This window comes from Aythya ferina, assembly GCF_964211825.1.
Source record: "Aythya ferina genome assembly, chromosome: 1".
In the NCBI taxonomy this organism is placed as follows: Eukaryota; Metazoa; Chordata; class Aves; order Anseriformes; family Anatidae; genus Aythya; species Aythya ferina.
This window is the reverse complement of record NC_140296.1, coordinates 143,288,763-143,307,149: the sequence shown is the minus strand read 5'-3', so window position 1 is coordinate 143,307,149 and position 18,387 is coordinate 143,288,763. Positions and strand designations below refer to the sequence as shown.

Here is an 18,387-nt window from a genome sequence, read left to right as displayed (position 1 = left end):
TCTCCATTTGCCTTTTTCTCTTTTGTACCATCCGACTCATCTTCTCTCTCCCAAAACACCTTCCCTTCTTGCTGGCTTTTCTCTTCCAGCTTTTCTTCGGGTGCAGGCCAAGCGATGACCATTTGATTGGTTTTAAAGCAATACATTGCAAACACAACACTTAACTGTATCCTGACGGACAGGAGAAATCATCTCTCTTCCTGATATCCTGCCTGCTCTGCCTAAAACATTGTTTTTTTAGCAACAGTCTCTGCAATGGTTTGCAAGCCTGAGGAATGCAATGTAGAGGACACAGAGGAAAAGACAGGAAGTCAAAAAGCAAGCTCTAGGCCTACCCTTTCAACTGAGAAACAATTACCAGCTATGAAATATTTAAAAAGAAAGAAACTACAGATAACACCCCAAAGTAATGAGTCTGAATCAACAGACACCAGACTGACGACACATTGCCTTCCTCCCTGTTTTCCAAAGGCAAAACAAACCGTATGCTTTCTGGTGTTTAACTCCTCAGAGGCCGCACATTCAAATTTTATGTAGCATTTCTGACTTCTGAAGTCAGATTTGTTTAAAAGATAAATAAAAAGAAAGCAGAGAAAGAAAGAAAGAAAAAAACCAAAACATCAAAAGACTTACACTGACTTCAGAGAGGTACTAAATATCTCAAGACTTATTTTAAAGCTGCAAAGGTTGACAACGCCACGGGGGAATGAAATCCTGGTAGCCACTAGCCATTACAATCCTGCCAGGCCCTCTTCAATCACAGCATCAAAAATAACATCTTACCTGAAGACTTCACAGAGTTAAAAAGAGAGCTGCTTTGCTAGAACACTTACTTTAGCCTCAGAAGTGATAGCATGGCCCTGAGACACTTGCCTTTTGCACCCAGATAAGAGCTTCTTTGTCCAGATGGCAATTAATACGGCCTCTTCAGGGTGAGAACAGGTCCATTTCTTTTGTAGCCTGTCAGCTCTTCTTTTCCCAGCTCCTTCCTGGGCTATGCATGCCATGCTGTAAAGGCAAGGGGCTCACTTTTCACACAGATTTGCAAAGCATCAGATATATGCAGGATCAAGAGGTGGAAAGAAAGAGGAAAATGAATGGAGATAGGCTCCAAAATGGAAGCCACTTCCTGTGGTGTGTGCCTGAGTAGGTCAAAAGAGGAAGAGATGCAAGTTGTAAAAGAAGAATGTGAGTAGACCCAAAGTTGCAACTGCACCTGGGTATTTGGGGAACTCATATGTAGAAACAAGATATCCTTCCTTGCCTGCAGGGAAGAGAAAGTTTAGCACTCTTGGAGCATCCATTTACACTGTGTATCTATTGGGCAGTGCCTGCTCCTCATCACCTCCTTGGGCACTTCTTGGGTGTCAGGGCCCTGGACTCATGGATCCCAAATGGCCTGGAGGCAGATTTCTACCTGTGGGCATAATCAATACCTGGTAGTGGTATGTAAGCTGTGAGACTACTTCAGAGATGTTGGGATCTCAGAGATTCAAGAGGACTGTGGTTTGGTCAGAAAATAGCCAAGATTAGTGTTAAACATGCATGAGAAACCATGAGAACCAGAGTCAACAGCTGACTGTGCAGATGCACTGCTCAGAGCATCCTGATTCTCTAAAGAGCACCTGTAAGATGTTTTTTCTTAAAATGCCCACAGAACACTGAGCCTAAAGTCCTGTAACTTAATGCCACTCTTCCCGTCCCTGTTTCCCCAGTACTTTTCTTTTTGTTTCTGTCCTGATAATTACCTAACAAGGAATTGCTTCTGTTTCTCAGGTTTTTGTCTGTACTTTTTCAGTCCTCTTTTCCCCTATGTTTCCCCTCCCTGTTGTTTCCTTTCTTTATGTGTAATTAGCAAGCTGAGTGGTGCATCTGATGTTAGGCAGAGGACAGTGCAGACTGCTCTGGGAGCTGGGCAGAACAAAGAGCCAGGTGAATGGGAAGACTGGAAACCTGATGGCCCCTGTCCAAGGGACTACCTGTATGGCATGGCTGTGCTAGAGCTTTGGGATATGGAGGCATGGACCTGTCAGCAGCTTGCTGGGAAGTCCAGGTTAAACTCTGTGATTTGAAGGATCTTTGTCAAACATAAGATGTCACCAGATAGTTTTAGTGTGATGGTTCAGTGTTTTCTGCAAAAACAAGATTTTACCAGAAAATTCCTTTTTCTGAAACGCTTCTAGCTGGAAGCAGAGTGACAAGATGTAGGAGCTTGAGTATTTGTGTAAGTCTGCTGGAGTGTAAGGCTCAAAAGTGACCTTACCACCTTCTTCAGTAAAAAGACAACACAGGTAGTTTATGTACACACTAGACAGACAGGTACTTGCCACAAGATAAGTTTGAATTTAAAAAAAATGTAGTGAGACTCAGCAATAACCAGGCTGGCAGGAGAGAAGGGATGTGAGCTGGGTAGTTACAGAAATGGAAGATCAGGAGATGAATGTGGTATGTCACACAAACATATCCCTTCTTTTCTAGCAGGCTGCATGTCACAGGCAGGTACCTAGGGCTTGGACAGAGATCACAGAGGTTAAGCTAACACTTTCTTCTTCACCTTGCTGCGTTCCTCCTACTAATCCTGCTGCTTCTAGGGAAAGATGCCTTTTGACAATGCATTGGAAGTCAAGGAAGCAGAAGAACTGAGCAGTTTGTTATGTTGAACTAGCTGAGAGGCTGAAATGTGGTGGTTGTGAGGAGGATCGTTGTTGTCTGTAATTTAGCTGTCTTTGTGGCCAATCTCTGTCATATTTTGAGAAAGACAAAGGCAATAAAATTCACATTTCAGAGTGACAGAAAGTGTGGCATGACCAATGGAAGAATAAGGGACCCTATGAGAAGCCAGGAGACTTTACTGCTTATGTTTGGGCTAGAAGCTACAAAAACATTTTTAAAATGAGGTGACCCCATCTGAGCCCTGGGTCTCCACAGTAGTGCTGAGAACAGAGCTCTAAGTGCTGTTCCACAGACTTGGAGACAGGGTGATTTGTGCCATCTGAGGGGTCAGCCTGCTTTATGTCACCTGCTTTTCTTCTCCTCTTCTTCTTTTCAATACCGTTCATCTACTACTTTTTTGCCTGCCGCTGTGTCTCTTTTTAGTGACTCCTTTTCATTGATGAAGGTCAGGGTGTTCAAAGTTGGCTGTTGATTTGTGCTGCCTCTGACTCCTCAAGGGTCCACAAGGAACTATTTTTAAAGGATCTAATTTTCAGAAGTGCTGAGCAGGTCTTACTGGGCTCCAGTGCTATGGTAAATGCCCAGCATCCCTGAATATGAGGCTCCTTACAAATGTTTTCAGCAAGAGACCCAAGAGCACGTCACCAAGATTAGTGAACAGTTTTGGAAAGCTCAGTCTTGCATTTCTTACTCTGGATGAGTTCTTTTGCCTTTCTCATCTAATAAACAGATTTTTAGCCTTTTGTTTTCCTATTTTCCTCAGGTTCATTACTTATGTTTTTGTTTTTCTTTGCTGTGATCTCTTCCTACTTTCTATTCTGCTCACGATCACAGCCCACCCCCTTGTGCTTGTCATGTCAGTTTTTTCTCTACTATTATTGGCAATCCGCAGTACTGATGTGCTGGGGCCATTTTTGTGCTTAAGAGTGGCTTCGGGAGAAATGTCTGCAGAGTTAATTCAGCCACTGCCATGAAAAAAATCAACTTATTTGCATTAAAATGCATAGGAAACATATCTAAGGAAACACATCTAAGGAGATGTTCGTGTCCCAAATTAAATAAACATTAGAGACTGGCGAACCTATTTTTCATGAAATGTATGGGATCATGAGACAAATACTGACAGAAAAAACAACTTCCTGTTTGTGTGCTTTTGACTGTTCTCTACAGTTTCACATCAGCAGCGGAAAGAGTAAAGGAGAGGTATAAAATTGCTAGCCCCCTTATCTCCTGCTAAACAACATCTCAGAGTGTAAAATATTCATTTAATAATCAGATTTCTCTTTCAACATCATTGGATGTCACCATCCTCTTGGAACAGACCTGAGTTTTCTGCCGAGTGAGCTGAACACTAACCTGTTTGTTTGTTTTGTTTGTTTTTCTTACAGGAATGAAACTGTTTTACACCAGTTCTGTTGCCCAGCAGCTGACGCAGAGCAGAAGCCTTCATCTCCAGACTCCTCTCCAAGGTGGGAAACTGCTGCCAGTGAGGTCTTTTTGTGTTCATCTTCTCCTGCTTTCTCATCTCCCATCACCGATCTTCCTGCCCCAGAAAAAAATTAAATTAGTTACCCCACATGATAAGGTACCCAGGCACACAGTGGTATAGACCTTTATCCTCCAGCAAAAGTCACCAACAAAGTCAGAGTTCTGCCTAGCACTGTGGCACACATGGTATCTGTTTCGTCTCTCCCATGCACACCTGGGGTGAGAGTTGACCTCTCAGAAATGCCCCGCTGGGATCTCACTTGTTCACAACAACTGCTGGGGCTGAGGCAGCCTGAAGCAGAGGGGTACGGTTTTACAGTTATAGGCTGGTGCTATTAACCATTACCAACTTGTATTCAGTGCAGGTAGGGTTGGGCACACCAGCACTTATCACAGCTGTCCTTCATCAGTGGAGGACATCAGTGCCAAAACCGAGGGGTCCAAGGAGCACATCAAAATTACTTGAGATGCACATACTGGATATAGTTTCCATGCTTGCCTTGTTCCTCCATTTTTGCCATCTCCTTCTCCCCTCACAGCTTCTTATACCACCATTTCACAGACCTGCTCCTTTTTGTCATGCTTCATCAGCCTTCTGTCAACAGTAAACAGATTTCTCTTTAAAGATTTACCTCATCACAGTGCAGGACTTTTACATCTGGCATTTGGCATCAGCATAAGAAACCCAAGTTACTGGGGAGGGCTCTGGGCAGAACGGGGCAGCTGAATTGCAGTAGTGAGGCTACATCATTTTTGAAATGATATTTCTCTTGCTTGTTCTGCTCACCGGAGCAGGCTGTGATTTCTGATTTCCTTCCAAGGAAAAGTGTAAGTGCTAGACAACTACAAAGAGAATAGCCATAGGTGCACATGTGTACGTTCAAAATAGGCTTCGGCCACACTTGAAGACAGGGTGAAGGATCAGGACCCCTCATTCCCATTTGTGTATGAGGATGGAAGGGTTAGCACCCTGTGATGTCTGTGCTGAGAGCTCTCAAGGATTGGTAAAGTTTGTGTGACGGCCCTGTGGGATGTCTGCAGCTGCATCTCCGTGGCAGATTGGGAGGTACTGGCAAGGAAAAGGAAACAACAGAGGTTGCTGTGGTAGGGACAGCCACCTCTCCCTTGCATTTCTCAAGAGAGAGGGTTTTGATCACGTTCTCTGTTTTGTGTAAACCAAGGCTTGATTTTGCCATAGCTATCTGTCATCATACCCTGATCCTTGACCCTGCCACATTCCTGTCCCAGCCTCCATCTTATTTCCGATCAGCTCCCTTAGTTTGTAGCATTTTCTTATCCTATGAGGCTCTCATTTCCACAGTGCCTTAAGCTCTAGGCGAATTGTTGTCATGTTCATGTGTCAGATTTTCCTTTTCCAGCCTAGTGACTCCCAAAGACCCCACCTATCCCTTGAGCCTCAGTTCACCTGCCCTCTGTGTACTGGGAACCACCAAATTTCTCACCTGGGATTTGGCATGTAAATCAAAGAGAAAACAATCATTTATTCCATTAATTTAACAACTTGGCAAATTGCATTCAAATATGCAGGAAGTCAGAAGCGGAGATGAATGACACTGACCTGTTGACCCAGCATGTTGCATCTGGGCTTCCAGTTGAGGGCCCTCTCACACTGCTCTGTGTTGTCCTTTCCATGTCACCTAGACTGTCTTTTGTGGTTTGTCCCACTCTGCAGGCCCTCTGCTTTCCTTACTTTCTTTACACAGCTTTCTCTTTGCCATTTCTAATGCCCCTAGGCTAGACCCTTGTAGCAGTCTGAGCCTGTCTGTGTGTGACTCACTATTCTGTGTAGAGACAGAGATGGTTGAAGCCACAGTGGCTATTTGAAGACAAGAAATGTTCAAAAAGTCTTTTGTTTTTTGAAGAGAGCAGCATTTATATGTGATCTCTGTATGTGATGGTGTCATTTGAGAAGAATATTCCTGCTTCTCACACTGTGACAATGGAAAGGTAGAGAACACACAGGACTATTGAGCTCAGTGGTCAGCTTTATGTTGGCCGGACCACACCTCCTAGCCTCCACTAGGTCCTGCAGTCTTCCATGGGCACCCTTCATTTCTGAAGTTACGTATACAGTGCAGTGAGGAGGGCAAGAGAAACGCAGAGCAGGAAAACCACAGGGTCACCATGGAGCTCACGTCTGTAGCTGATAGCTGTGCTGCTCTGGAATAACTCAATGCACCGCTGAGAGAAGCTCATCAGATCATTTACAGAGCCCATCACCCTGCTCAGATCAGGAGCAGGCTCCCTGTTGAACCAAGGCAGAACAAAAGTCAATCAATCAGGACTGAAATATGTGGGTCAGAGAGCCTGAATAGGCAATCAGTTCCTGGGTGAGCCAGGAACATCCCTAAATAAGCTCATCAGGACTCCCGATGGGAGAGCCTGGGATGCAGGAGCTCCCTGTGCAGCTCTCCTGAGCACCGCTGAAGGGACAACCAGTCACAAGTGGTGCTTTGGTGAATTCGATAAACCAGCTTGGGTTTATTCTTTCTTTTCTCCCTCCATGATCAAGCGTTTCCCTAAATGAGATAAATCCTGTCAGAACTGATGCCACTAATAACCATCAACCGTCTAGTTTTAATTAGAGTTTGCTTCATTAATGCCCCAACTCCTCTCTGCACAGCAGATTAAATAATGTACTTGCAGCTCATTTACACAAACCCCCAAACTGCAGGGCTGAGCTGCAATCCTTTAATTAAACAGCCCGGCTGATCCCTACCACTGCCTCGGCTCATCAGTCTAAGCCGATTAAAGAGAATAGGGACTAATAAAGAGCATAAACAGGGAAGTGACTCTCGGCTCTTCAAGGGACTTGGAGACTCCAGCAGTGATCGGCTGCTGTCTCCTCCTCTGCCAGGAGCCTTGCCTCAGCCCTCATCGCTTCCTTCTGGGACCTGCCAGAACAGCTTTGCTTTCAGGGAGAACCCAGCCTCATCTTGGGCGACAGAGGGAACATGGGCAGCAGGGAAGGTGAACGTAAGGAGGGGTATCTAATTCAGGGCAGTAAGAAGAGCAATTGCCTGACTGCAGGACAGAGCAGTGAGAGCAGCCACACAGCTTTGGTGGGGCAGAAGGAAAACTGTAGGAGGTCAGTTGTTGGGATCAGCCTGGGAAAAAAAATATGGTTCTGCTTGTGTTTTCTGGTGGTCATTGTCTGTTCTTGTGTGATCTTCCCTATGGTTTGTCCTGCCAGGTTTCTGAATCTTTCTTTGCTATCCATCCAGCTGAAAAGGCCTTGGCTTCACCTAGGTGGGAGTAATTGGGAGCAGATTGGTGTCTAACATCTCAGCAGAAGCCAACCTGATGAGGCAGTTGTGATCATTCCCTCCCATACCATTCAGCATTGCTTCACTGACTGCCACTAGCATTGCTTTGCCTCTTCTCCCTTCTCCCCTCCCATGAGTGAATTCATTATTGAGGGATGGGGATGGAGCTGAGTGTCACAGTCCCATGAGTTTAGCAATGTGAATTTCCCACCTGGTTGCTGTGCTGGCTTGCACCAGTGGTCAGCAAGACTGATGCTGCTGGCCAGGAGCTTTAGGAGACAGATTTGATGCAACATCTTCTGCCCCCAGGAAGCCCAGAGCCAAAATACAGTATGTGGTGCTGGCAGCAGCAGGCAGGTTCCTGTTGCTGAGCTCTGCTTAGGGCTTCCCCATTTCCAAGTAGAGTGCAAGCCCTGGACAAGAACCACCACTTTCTACCATGGATCTGTACAGTACTGGCTTCACGATCACAGCCCATCTTTCAGGCTGGGCTTCCACTGGGGATGCCAAAGATCAGGCTGAGTGGAGTGAGGAGACTCCATGAAGGCAGTAGGAGCTAACCCTGCTCCTTTGCTGAGGTGCTGATTAGACCGTGATTTAGCCAAACCCTATAATTTCATAAAGCAACTGCTCTTTTTCTTGCTGGCTTCTGCCTGCTAACGGCAGGGTTTCATTCTAGGGATTTGAATAGCCTCGTAATTGCATTTCCCGCTTCTCCCAGTCTCACAGTGGAGACTGGCATCCCAGAACAATGACCTTAAAATGTGTCCAGCAGCAGCCCAGCTCTAACAGGATTACATACCATTTGCCTTTGTGTGAGGTAATAGGGCTGAGATGAGAAAGATTTGTTTCTATTAGAGTAATGAGAGGAAATGATGGAGTCACAATTGGAGGGAACAGTATATTCATTCAATTGCCTTTCAGAGGCTTTTCGGAGCCTGCCTCTGGCTCGCCTGTGATGCTGAATAGGAAATCAGCAGAAAATCACCTCTGCTCCAGCGGTGAGAAAAGTTCTACATAAAACATTAAGCACCTGGGGCAGGTTCACTTTGGCAGTGGTCATGGGGATGACACTGGAGTGCTGAATGATCTTGTCACAAAGGAGAATAGATGGGATCCAAGTATAATTGTGTGAAGGGCAGGATCAGACTTCAGATAACTCTTTGGGAAGGGATGATGCTTCACCTTTGTATTTGTGAGAGAGATGCTCCTTCCTATCTGGAAGAGGAGCAGGTAAGACCTGACCTGCTTTTAAGGCAAAGGAGACAAAGAGTCTTCCCAGGGAGAGGTCAGGGTTCTAAAGACTGTCGTGTGGAAGGGCTTGGATGTGGACTGAGCAGGAGAGCTAGGGTCTGAAATGTCTATTGAAAAGTTGGGCTGGATCTACTCATATTTGCACATAATATTTTCTCATGAGAAGTAACTTTCCAGTATGGAGAGTGCTGCTTAGTTCAGGGCTGAAATATGATCAGTACAACTGGCAAGTGTTTGCTTCATGATTATGGACCAATTAAGTTGTAACTCAATATAGTTTAAACTTCAAACAGCTGTGTACTCATTTCTAAAGTGCCTTCTGCATTAGTCACCGTCACAAATTGGTTACTGCCTGGCATCACAGCACCCATTAGCAGCAAGGAGACATGTAAGCCTTTGGCAACATCCCCAAGCCAGCCTTACCTACATTTCTGGTGAAACTCCCTTTTGCCCTGTTTCTGACTTACCAAAGTACTCAAATGGAATAACCTTGTCCTTGGTGGAAGAGGAATTGTGTTTGTTGCTCCACTGTTGCATGTGGGAGGGTGAAAAGTGGATGGACAGATTTTGGACAGTTCTTTGAAATCAAACCTTCAAACACCTTTCTTTCCAGCTCTCTGAGCTGCATGGCAGTATGCCCTTGCCCTTAAAAAGCGCACAGTTAAAAACAAAATCTGATTTCCTTTACTTCTGGAAGTCTGCTGTCTCTGACTCTTCATATATCTTTATCTGAACTCTGTTCAGAGAGAGAACGTGCACTCGTTCTGTGCCCTATGAAGTCATGCTACAAGACATTGGCACAAAAGAGCCATGCATATCATCCACTGCACTGTCACAGCATCATGTCTTTCTTTGATTCCCCGCTGCTGTAGCCCAGGAGCATTTTTCCTCTCAGAATAGCTCTAACTTTGCCCTCGGGTCATGCTAGGTGCTCTACCAGTCAAATCCTCAAAGAAAGCCACAAGATTGTATTTGGTTTGCGAATGCAGTAACCCCTAAGACTGAGGCCCATGAAGTTGATAGGAACTGACCAGTTCTCCAAGTCAATTACCTGTCTTAGATACCACAGAAGCATCTTGAAAACAAAATCAACTAACCAAAACCAACCAACCAAACAAAACACAACTTGAGTTTGGTGGGGAATGATGATTTTCCACCAGTATCTGTCACTCTATAGCCACTACAGAAAAACAGATGAGCGGCACATTATGATGGACCCTGTGAAAGACTGACCTTGCCTGACACAAAGAAAGCAAATCCAGTTCATGAAATGGGAAATTGGCCTTTTTGGCTTAGGATTGCTGGCAGGATATTGGTGGCAGGATATTGGATTTATAACCTGGAGGTCAGTGTTTCTTCTCATCTCAGAGGTACTCAGTGCTGTGGCCCAGGTGTGAAGCACGATAATGATTCGAGTCTGAATCAAATCAGATCTGTAACCTACCACACAAAACAGCACAATAACTCTGACTAATTGGCCCCCAGCTTGCAGTGTCAAGTGCAAGCTCCCAGAATTAGTGGAACACAGAGGCTGAATTCTCGTCTGATTTGTAATGGAGGACACTCCAGGTCAGGCTTACAGTACCTGGACATGCCAGTGTAAAGCAAGCCTCCACAACCATGCTCTGTGCCTTGTGTGCTCCGAGGACAAGAGACTTTATATACAACACTCCTCAGCCTGATTTTCATTCCTGCTGAAGCTATCCACAGCACCGTTTTTGAAAACGCACAGAAGTTTGAGCAACATTTCTGCTTTGTTAGCACATCCCGTTTGTGCTTCTTTTCTCATTTCTGTGCCTTATTGAGGTCACAGGCATGACGAGAGGATTTTTTCTGCTTCTTAACAGCTCATCTACTTCTTATTCTTTCCTCCCTGTAGACTTAATAATCCTCTGTTCAAGATATTACAACTGGAGTTTGTGGAGATGCTGCGAACAGGCAGGGATGGGTCAGCAAAGTTCACGTAAATATTCCCCAGGCTCACAGTTGTCTGAGTTTTGATTTCAGCTTGACACAGAGATGTGGGCCAGGAGTAATGTCTGGACCCAGATCAGAACTCTTCCCAAGTGTGAGAGTGAATAGATTCTTGCTTTTTTGAGCATTTTGTACAGTCAGAACCAGCAGCTTCAATTGCTTTGTAGAAACCTAGGTCCAGAACTGCAAAGGTATTTAGTGCACGTAGATTTAGGAGAAATGTTGAAACACAATTATAAGCAAAAAATGTTTTAGAGAACATCCCTAACATCACAGCTACCAACAACCTTGGGAATCTCTTTCAGGGAAGAATAGTTGGCAATTCTGGTACATGACCTTTGAGGAATGGCCCTTTCTAGAAGCATTCAGAGAAACGGGAGGTGAGTTTCAGATGCAGTAGCTCAGTCCTGTAAGGAGATTCACCAGGATGGAACATTTTTGCACTGTCTTCCATGCAGATGTTTCTCTGCTTCTTCTCTCCAACAGCTGGTGCAACCACTTTCAGGAAAATTTGGAGAACATGTTGGGGGTGGTGGGGTTAAAGTGAGGAATAGATGGGCTCTTCAACAGGAAAACTACAATCTCTGACAGCAGTTGGAGCATTTCTGTCACATTGGTTGCTTTATTTGACCTCTGTTGACACCTTTCTTAAGGAAGAAAGAAGATGGCAGGAGAAAGGTCAAAGGAAACCAGGCTGAAGTATCCTGTTTTGAAACTGCAAAGATACCATTCAGACACCTGTGTTTGCTGAGAGCCTGAGGCTGTATCCAGCCATTTCCTGGCCTCACGTCCTTCCACTCCTTCCTTTGCCCTTGTTGCTTCTGTTGTCTGTGTGGATCCTGCTCTAAAGGAATTCAGACGTGGATTTAAGTACTCTGCTCCTGCATGTGACAGCACTTTCCATTTCTTGGTCCACAAGAGTGGTAATATCAGTGAGAGCTGAGCATAGCCAAACCCTGCAGTTGTGGGAGCCACTTTCAGCAGCTATTTAAGTGGTGTTTGAGCTATTAAGCTATCAGTTTGTTTCTTTAATTTTGAGTGATTTACTCATGACTTGCAGATGAACCTCATGTTCTCTCCCCCGTGTTGCAAAGAATTCCCTGTCCATAACACGGCAACTTCTCAGTACCAGTGGAATGCAACATTAACACCTTCTGGATCCTGTTCTTTCTGTGTGATCATGCCACAGAGCTGCTTGAGAAGCAATGACAGCTTTGGAAATAGTCCTGTATCTAGCACTGAAAAATGGGCAGACGGCTGATAAAGTAATAGCAGATGGACTGTGGTGGAGCTAACACCATTCATTCTAATCCCCTACTGGTATCAATTGACCTGATCTGCTTCAGTCAAGATCTTATCCCCACCCCTAAAACCGGTCCATTTCAGATCTTTTGTGCACTAAGGTGCATTCTGTTGAACTCAAGAGGTTATTTCTGTGGACGCTCTGTCTACACACTTCTTCATGGCTTACAAGGCAGAGAGAGAGGTGAGGCAAGTACATATTGAGAAATTGGCAAAGTGATGAGAAAAGAGCCTCTGAGAAAGAAAGGGAGACATACTCAGCTCAAGAAAGAAAGCAGTGAGACTGATAGGAAAAGGGATGGCAGCCATGCTACACAGAGGAGGAGAATGACAGAAGAGAAGGCAGCAGAAAAAGCAGAAAGTTAAAAAAAACCAACAATATAAATACAAGAAATTGGAGGGAACCAGAACATGAGAACAGAAGATAATGAGCAAGTCCTTTGACCAGAATATTCCTGCTCATGCCAACCTTCTTTGGCAGTGACAGGAATGAGGCTCTTTTTATCACACATTTTCTTGCAGTGTGATGTCGAACCAAGGGGCTGTTGTCTTTTCTGTGCTCTACAATACTAACTTGCTCCTATGCACGTTCATCATTGTGGGGTAGGTTATGTGTTTGAATACAATAAGGTCTCTTATTGGGAACACACGACTATGCTCCAGAGGTACTTCTTCTGCCTGGCGGGCTTTCAGATCCTCCAGGAAGAACTGAGGGGTCTGAGAGGCTGAAGAGGAGCACACTGTACAACTGCTCAAATCACTTCATGGAATATCCTGAGTTGGAAGGGACCCACAAGGATCATCAAGTTCAACTCATGGGTCCACACTGGACCACCCAAAAATCAGACCTTATTTTTGAGAGCATTGCCCAAGTACTTCTTGAACTCCCGCAAACTTGGTGCCATGACCACTGCCCTGGGGAGCTGGTCCTGGTGCCTGACCACCCTCTGGGTGAAGAACCTTTTCCTAATATCTAGTCAGAACCTCCCCTGTTGCAGCTTCAAGCTGTTCTTTGGGTTCTTCAAGCCCAACTTTCTCTGGTTTCTGCAAATAGCTGGATAGCTGAGGGAGAGGGGTTAAAAATGGTGGGAGATTTTTGGGACTGTCCCACCTCAAAACTGCAGAAGAGCTGGGGTCCACCCCATCTTCTGTGAGGAAAGACCATCCTGAAAGAAAGCATCAAGACATAATCAGGAGCTGAGACTGAGTGAGATTTGGGTGCTTAATCCCCTCGTGCCCCATTAAGAGATTGTGGGTGCAGAATCTGGATGGGGCCTAGAAGGTGAAGCGTAGTGCAAGGATACTGCTAGTAGGGTGGAAGGAGCAGAGGATGGGATAAAGACAGCAGCAAGCAGACCTCTGTGTGCAGAAAGGGGCTTCTTGGTTCCCACCAGTACTAAACTTCTACTACTAAACAGTACTTCCCATGTCCTAAAAATGGAAATGCCTAGCCCATTTCCTAAAGCCTTCTACTCAAACCTTTTCTCATTGCTGTACATGGTAACTTGCCGTTGTACTGGCTAGATGGAAAGTTAGTGCAGAGGGGAAACTGAGGAGAGAGGCAGGACTAATAGCTAGAGGGAAGTTCGTAAGCTGTCTAATGAGGGTACCAAGGAGACAACATTAGGGAAGACAAGACTTACCTTTCCTTTTTCAGTTCCCAGAGCTGTTTGTATAAGCATGCAGTACTAGTGCAGCAAGCCTGCCTTAGGAACTACTAATATGCTATATAAGAGCAAGTAGAAGTACTGTTCAATTCTGGGTTAATTTTATAGATTTAAGTCTCACTTCCCATGAGACTTCAATTTACTCTCCTGGGTATCCAAAGTGAAGTCACTAAGAGGGTATGTAGGTTACTTAGTCCATACCTAGTAGTCCTGCTTTTCAAGGCTGTCAAGTTCACACAAATGTCGTTGAGGTGAGTTGTAAGTTAAAGACCAGCTTGCATGACTGCAAATTAGGCTGTTTGCTTTCTAGATTGAGGAACCTGACTCTGGCCACTCAGTTTGGAAATGTACTCTAACAACTTATAACTGTCTCTCGTTGGTAATTTGGTTCTTTCCATATACAGTTTGTAACGCTCTCCCACAGGGAGCTATATTTGCCTGGTGACAAGAACTATGTGTCACCTTTTTCATGTCCCATAATGGTAAGTTGCTGCTTTCCCATAAATAGGTTGTGCTGCTGTTATTATTGCCTATGTATCTGGGTTGACTGCAATCTCTCTCATCCCAGCTGTTGGGGAAAGAGGGAAAATAAGGATAGGTTGCTGTATGTACATTTTGCTGGTACTCTTCTGCACATGTCTTCTTGTGTGAGTGGCAAGATATAATAGATGCTTGTAATTTCCCAGGATACACTAATGCGAGAGTGGTAGGTCAAGATGCAGAGATGCATTGTGAAAATTATTGCTGTGCTGTTACAGCACAACTGGATCTGATAGGCATATTACGGGTTGTCTTAAAAATACAGCATACAGGGCTAGATCCTCCATTGACTTTGGTGCAGTCCTCTGGTGTAACACCATTCAGCACCAGCCATAGTATTGCTCAACACAATAGGACTGACTGTCAAGACAAAGTCCTGTTTTTCTTCACTATCTTGACCCAAAAAATTCAAGTCGGAGTATAAAGTATAGGGATGGGAAACATTTTATTCCTCGGAGGAAAGAAAAGTTGAAGAGGCCCTGGAGGAATGTGAGTTTGTATGTCCAGATGTGTAAGTTGCTAAGATATTCTGTGTTCCAAATAGGAATGAGAAAAGATAGAAAAGGGATTAAGGCCTCAGGAAAGAGAAGTCACATAAAGAGGATCGGGGTATGAATGAAGCAGCAGTGACACGGTAGGTTAGAGTATGGGAAAGTGGAGCTTTGTGCCTGCTGCACAAGACTGGGATGATAGCCATTGGCTGGGGAAAGGGGGAAGGATTGCTAAACATGCTGTTTTTATCTTGGTCTTCAGCTATAAGCTAACCCCAAATCCCAGATCTGAACACACTGGAGAAGTTAAAATCTGGATCAAATCTGCTTTCCTGAAGCTGATGAATAATGCTTTGAGTGTCTGTATGGAGGATGGTGGTCTGAGTCTATGTCAGTCTTTATGTTGAGGAGGACAACTGGGCTTCCTTCATGTTGGTCTGACACAAACAGTGGCCTTCTACTGGGCTGTGGTGATCACAAGAGCGAAAAAGCTGAGATATTTGAGAACGGCCACAAAATGTATCTGGGTTACACAAAGGTCTTGTGAACCATCTCCCTCACTGCCTTCAGTAGCCAGTGACCCCAGTCCCTTAGGAAAGAACCAAGAGGGGCAGTCCAGCCCTGGGGGTCTGTCACAACAGGTGGAAAAAGAAAACCACGGAAGCCCTTGCCTAGGTCTATAAATCCCAAGAGCTGTGTGCCTGACCTGACAGGTAGCTGGACTAGGAGAGCAGTGGGCTGAGGGGATATGCAAGGTTTCCTTCCCTTGTAGAGGCTCTGCTGCCTCCCAGCCCTGAATTCATCTCATTTTAGCAGTGAAATTCTATCTTCTGCATGATTGCACCGGCAGGCTTTTGTCAGCGAATTTGGTGATGTTCAAACCTGCCTCAGGGATGAGGAGCCAAGAGATCTGAGTCGAAGTGGCAGAAAGACTGCTGCTGAGAAGCCAAGTTTCTCTTTCCCGGGGTGCTGAGCGGGCAGTTACACTAATGCAGGATGCCATCTGTTTTTTCCTCCTCTAAAAGGTCGTGTTTACCAAACATTGCAGAGGCAACAGAGGTCTGGGGTTAAAGTAAAAGTAATTAAACCATGTAGGGCTGGGGCCTCCTGTGCCTTCAGTGTCCATTTGGTGCTTTTCACACCTCAGTAATAAGTACAGGTGCCCTGTTTGACTCAGCCACAGGTAACCCCTGTGCAGTGACAGGCTGTGGGACCTTCTCCCAGTCCAACCTGCAGAGACAGCACTGCAGCCACCACCTAGGGTGTCGAGCACCAAGGTGTGGTGAGCAGCTGAGGAAAAGAGGCTGAACTTTCCAGGCTGAGTCCTGCACTCCTGCAGCAATAGACAGAACAACACAACAACATGGAAGTTACCCAGTACATGGGTATCACATTTAAATACCAAATCTGAAGCGGAGGTCTTAATTTTGGCACATCGGACCCTGTGGAAGTTCGAGACGTTTGTTAGTATTATTACATATTCTACCTGCTTAATATACGTCTTGCCAAAACCACTTCAAGCAATGTTGGAAAGATGTTGCCAGTTTCAGTCTCTGCTAAAGGATGTTAAATTTAATTCATTTCCAATATATTAAGCATACTGTACTGTCAAGTCTATTTTACAGGTATGTGTGCCAGCCTTTTTATGAAACAAGTAATGTGTTCTGGGATGGGTAATGAGCTTGGTTAATTATCATTAATTCCTCTTGGGTAAAACTAGTGTGAGAAGATGGCTTGGTGCCACTGCTTTGCAAGGTGTTACGTGAATGTAGACAAAATCAGAATCTTGTTCCTATTTTGGGCTGTGTTGGGGGAGACTGTCTGAGAAAGCTGCAGCTCGGCTGGCAGGGGATGATTTGCCAAGATCAAGTTCCAAGTTCCCTGCCTCTCTGGCAGGAGACACTTCTGCCTTCCATCATTTTCAGCATCCTCCCAGAGAGCATTGCCTCCAAGTCACCCTAAAACCTGAACTTAAAAGCAAATCAAAAGCAATTCTTCTGCACTCAGACACCCAGCATGTCAGAAATCTCTGAACCTTGAAAAGATCCCATAACATATTACCAAGCCTGTCTCAGCCATTTTTCATTGAATTCTGATCAACCCATTCACCATATGTTATGGGTGTCCTCAGGGAACACTGAAATGAAATAAACTGAAAAGGCACTTTGGACCCTGCTAAGTCAGCAATTGTTTTTTTTTTTTTTTTTTTTTTTTTTTTCCTGAGGAGGGAGAGGAGAGAGGACAGGGGAAATGCTGAAATGTCTTAAGACAGAGTGAGAATAATTTCTTGCAGACTTGGGGTCTGGACTCCTCTCTGCATATGCTAATGACCTCTTTTTCTAATACTCCATATGATATTTTCTAAAGGTTTTTGTTCTGGTATCTCTGAAACTCTGAAGTCTTATATGGTGCTCGGGTCATGGTAATACTAATCAATTACAGCACTTCAGAGCAGCATATATGCATTAACCAACTGATCCTTGTAAAAGGCTCTGTGAAATAGATTCATAAATTCTTGTGGCCCTTTGCAACTGGTCCCCCTAGTCTTTGCCTCAGTTACAGGGCAGTGATGTACACTGAACCTGAATACCATGGGGGAGGTGTTACATGTGAAACAGCAATGTAGTCTTTTCCCAGAGTGCCAGAGAGACTCAAAGAGGAGTTGAGATCAGCCCCTCTAGTACTTTAGTAGCATCTCACAGCTACAACTTCCTCCTACCCAATTAGCTGGACCTTCTTTCATCACCACTGTGCCTGTCAAAAGGGCATCTGAGCATCCTCTTCTTGGGTGACTGGTTTCTTACATCTCTGGTCAAGTCCAGGAAAGCTGTTGCTATTTCTGTTACTGTTATTGCTCTTATTTATCTGCAATATTTTTTCTTGTTGTAGGCGAGCAGGAGAAAAGAGATGTCTTTTGTGTCTTGACCACATGGGAGCTGTGTAGCTATGGAGTGAATGGTCAGTGAGAAAGTTCAGTTTTAATTTCTTACAGGTCTAACATTACTGTCCTTGAGAACAGTTGTTCTCCTTGCCCTACAGTCCTGTTTAGTCACTCAGCTACCTGTAAATATATTTCTGAGGAATTTGAAAATTAATGTCAGACTGCGAAAGTTTTCTAATATTTGACAGCAAGGGCAAAGGAATGTAATGTCTGGAGCACCCAAATTCTGTGTTTCTGCTTACAGGAAATTTAGCTTGAAATTGTCCTGAAACATTTGGGGACAATGGGCTGCATGTTCTTTCTCAAGTATGGGAATGTTTAAACCTGGCAGTCAGGATCCAATGAATAACCATGGTTCAGCTAAAGCTGGCAGTTTGAAGCACAGATCCTTGCCAAGCTGGAAATATATGTTTCCCACAGCAAGTAGCTGGTGAGGAGAACGCAAGGAAGTGCAGCTTCTTGATCAGTGAGAACTGAAAAGCAGTCAGATGTCTCCCAGGATGCAGGATGATACAACAGCTCTGTACAGACACAGGGAGCTGATACTACTAGGAATGGGCTGGTGGGCATCTCTGGCTTAGTAGTCTGTTATTACTGATTTGAGCTGGTATCACTGATTTTTCATCTATCATCCCTCTATGATGGTATGTTCATCTCTTGGTGTATTCATTATAGGAAACTTTTCTGAGAAATCTGTACCTAGAAGCCAAATTCCAGTAGTTTCATTTACCTGTTCTAGACACTGACAAAAATATGTATGGGTGCTCAGC

The 18,387-nt window shown here is 44.7% G+C and overlaps 1 protein-coding gene across 5 annotated transcripts in view; it reads left to right on the top strand.

Annotated features, from left to right (window-relative positions):
* Positions 1–18,387, top strand: part of IQSEC3 (IQ motif and Sec7 domain ArfGEF 3) — a gene marked incomplete at its 5' end in the record, with an annotated part of 99,864 nt that overhangs the window by 38,503 nt on the left and 42,974 nt on the right. For all 5 annotated transcript variants that reach the window (XM_084525945.1, XM_084525949.1, XM_084525948.1 and 2 more), the window contains one exon: positions 4,062–4,142. In XM_084525945.1, the coding sequence (XP_084382071.1) occupies positions 4,062–4,142 (81 nt within the window). The remainder of the gene's footprint in view (positions 1–4,061; positions 4,143–18,387) is intronic.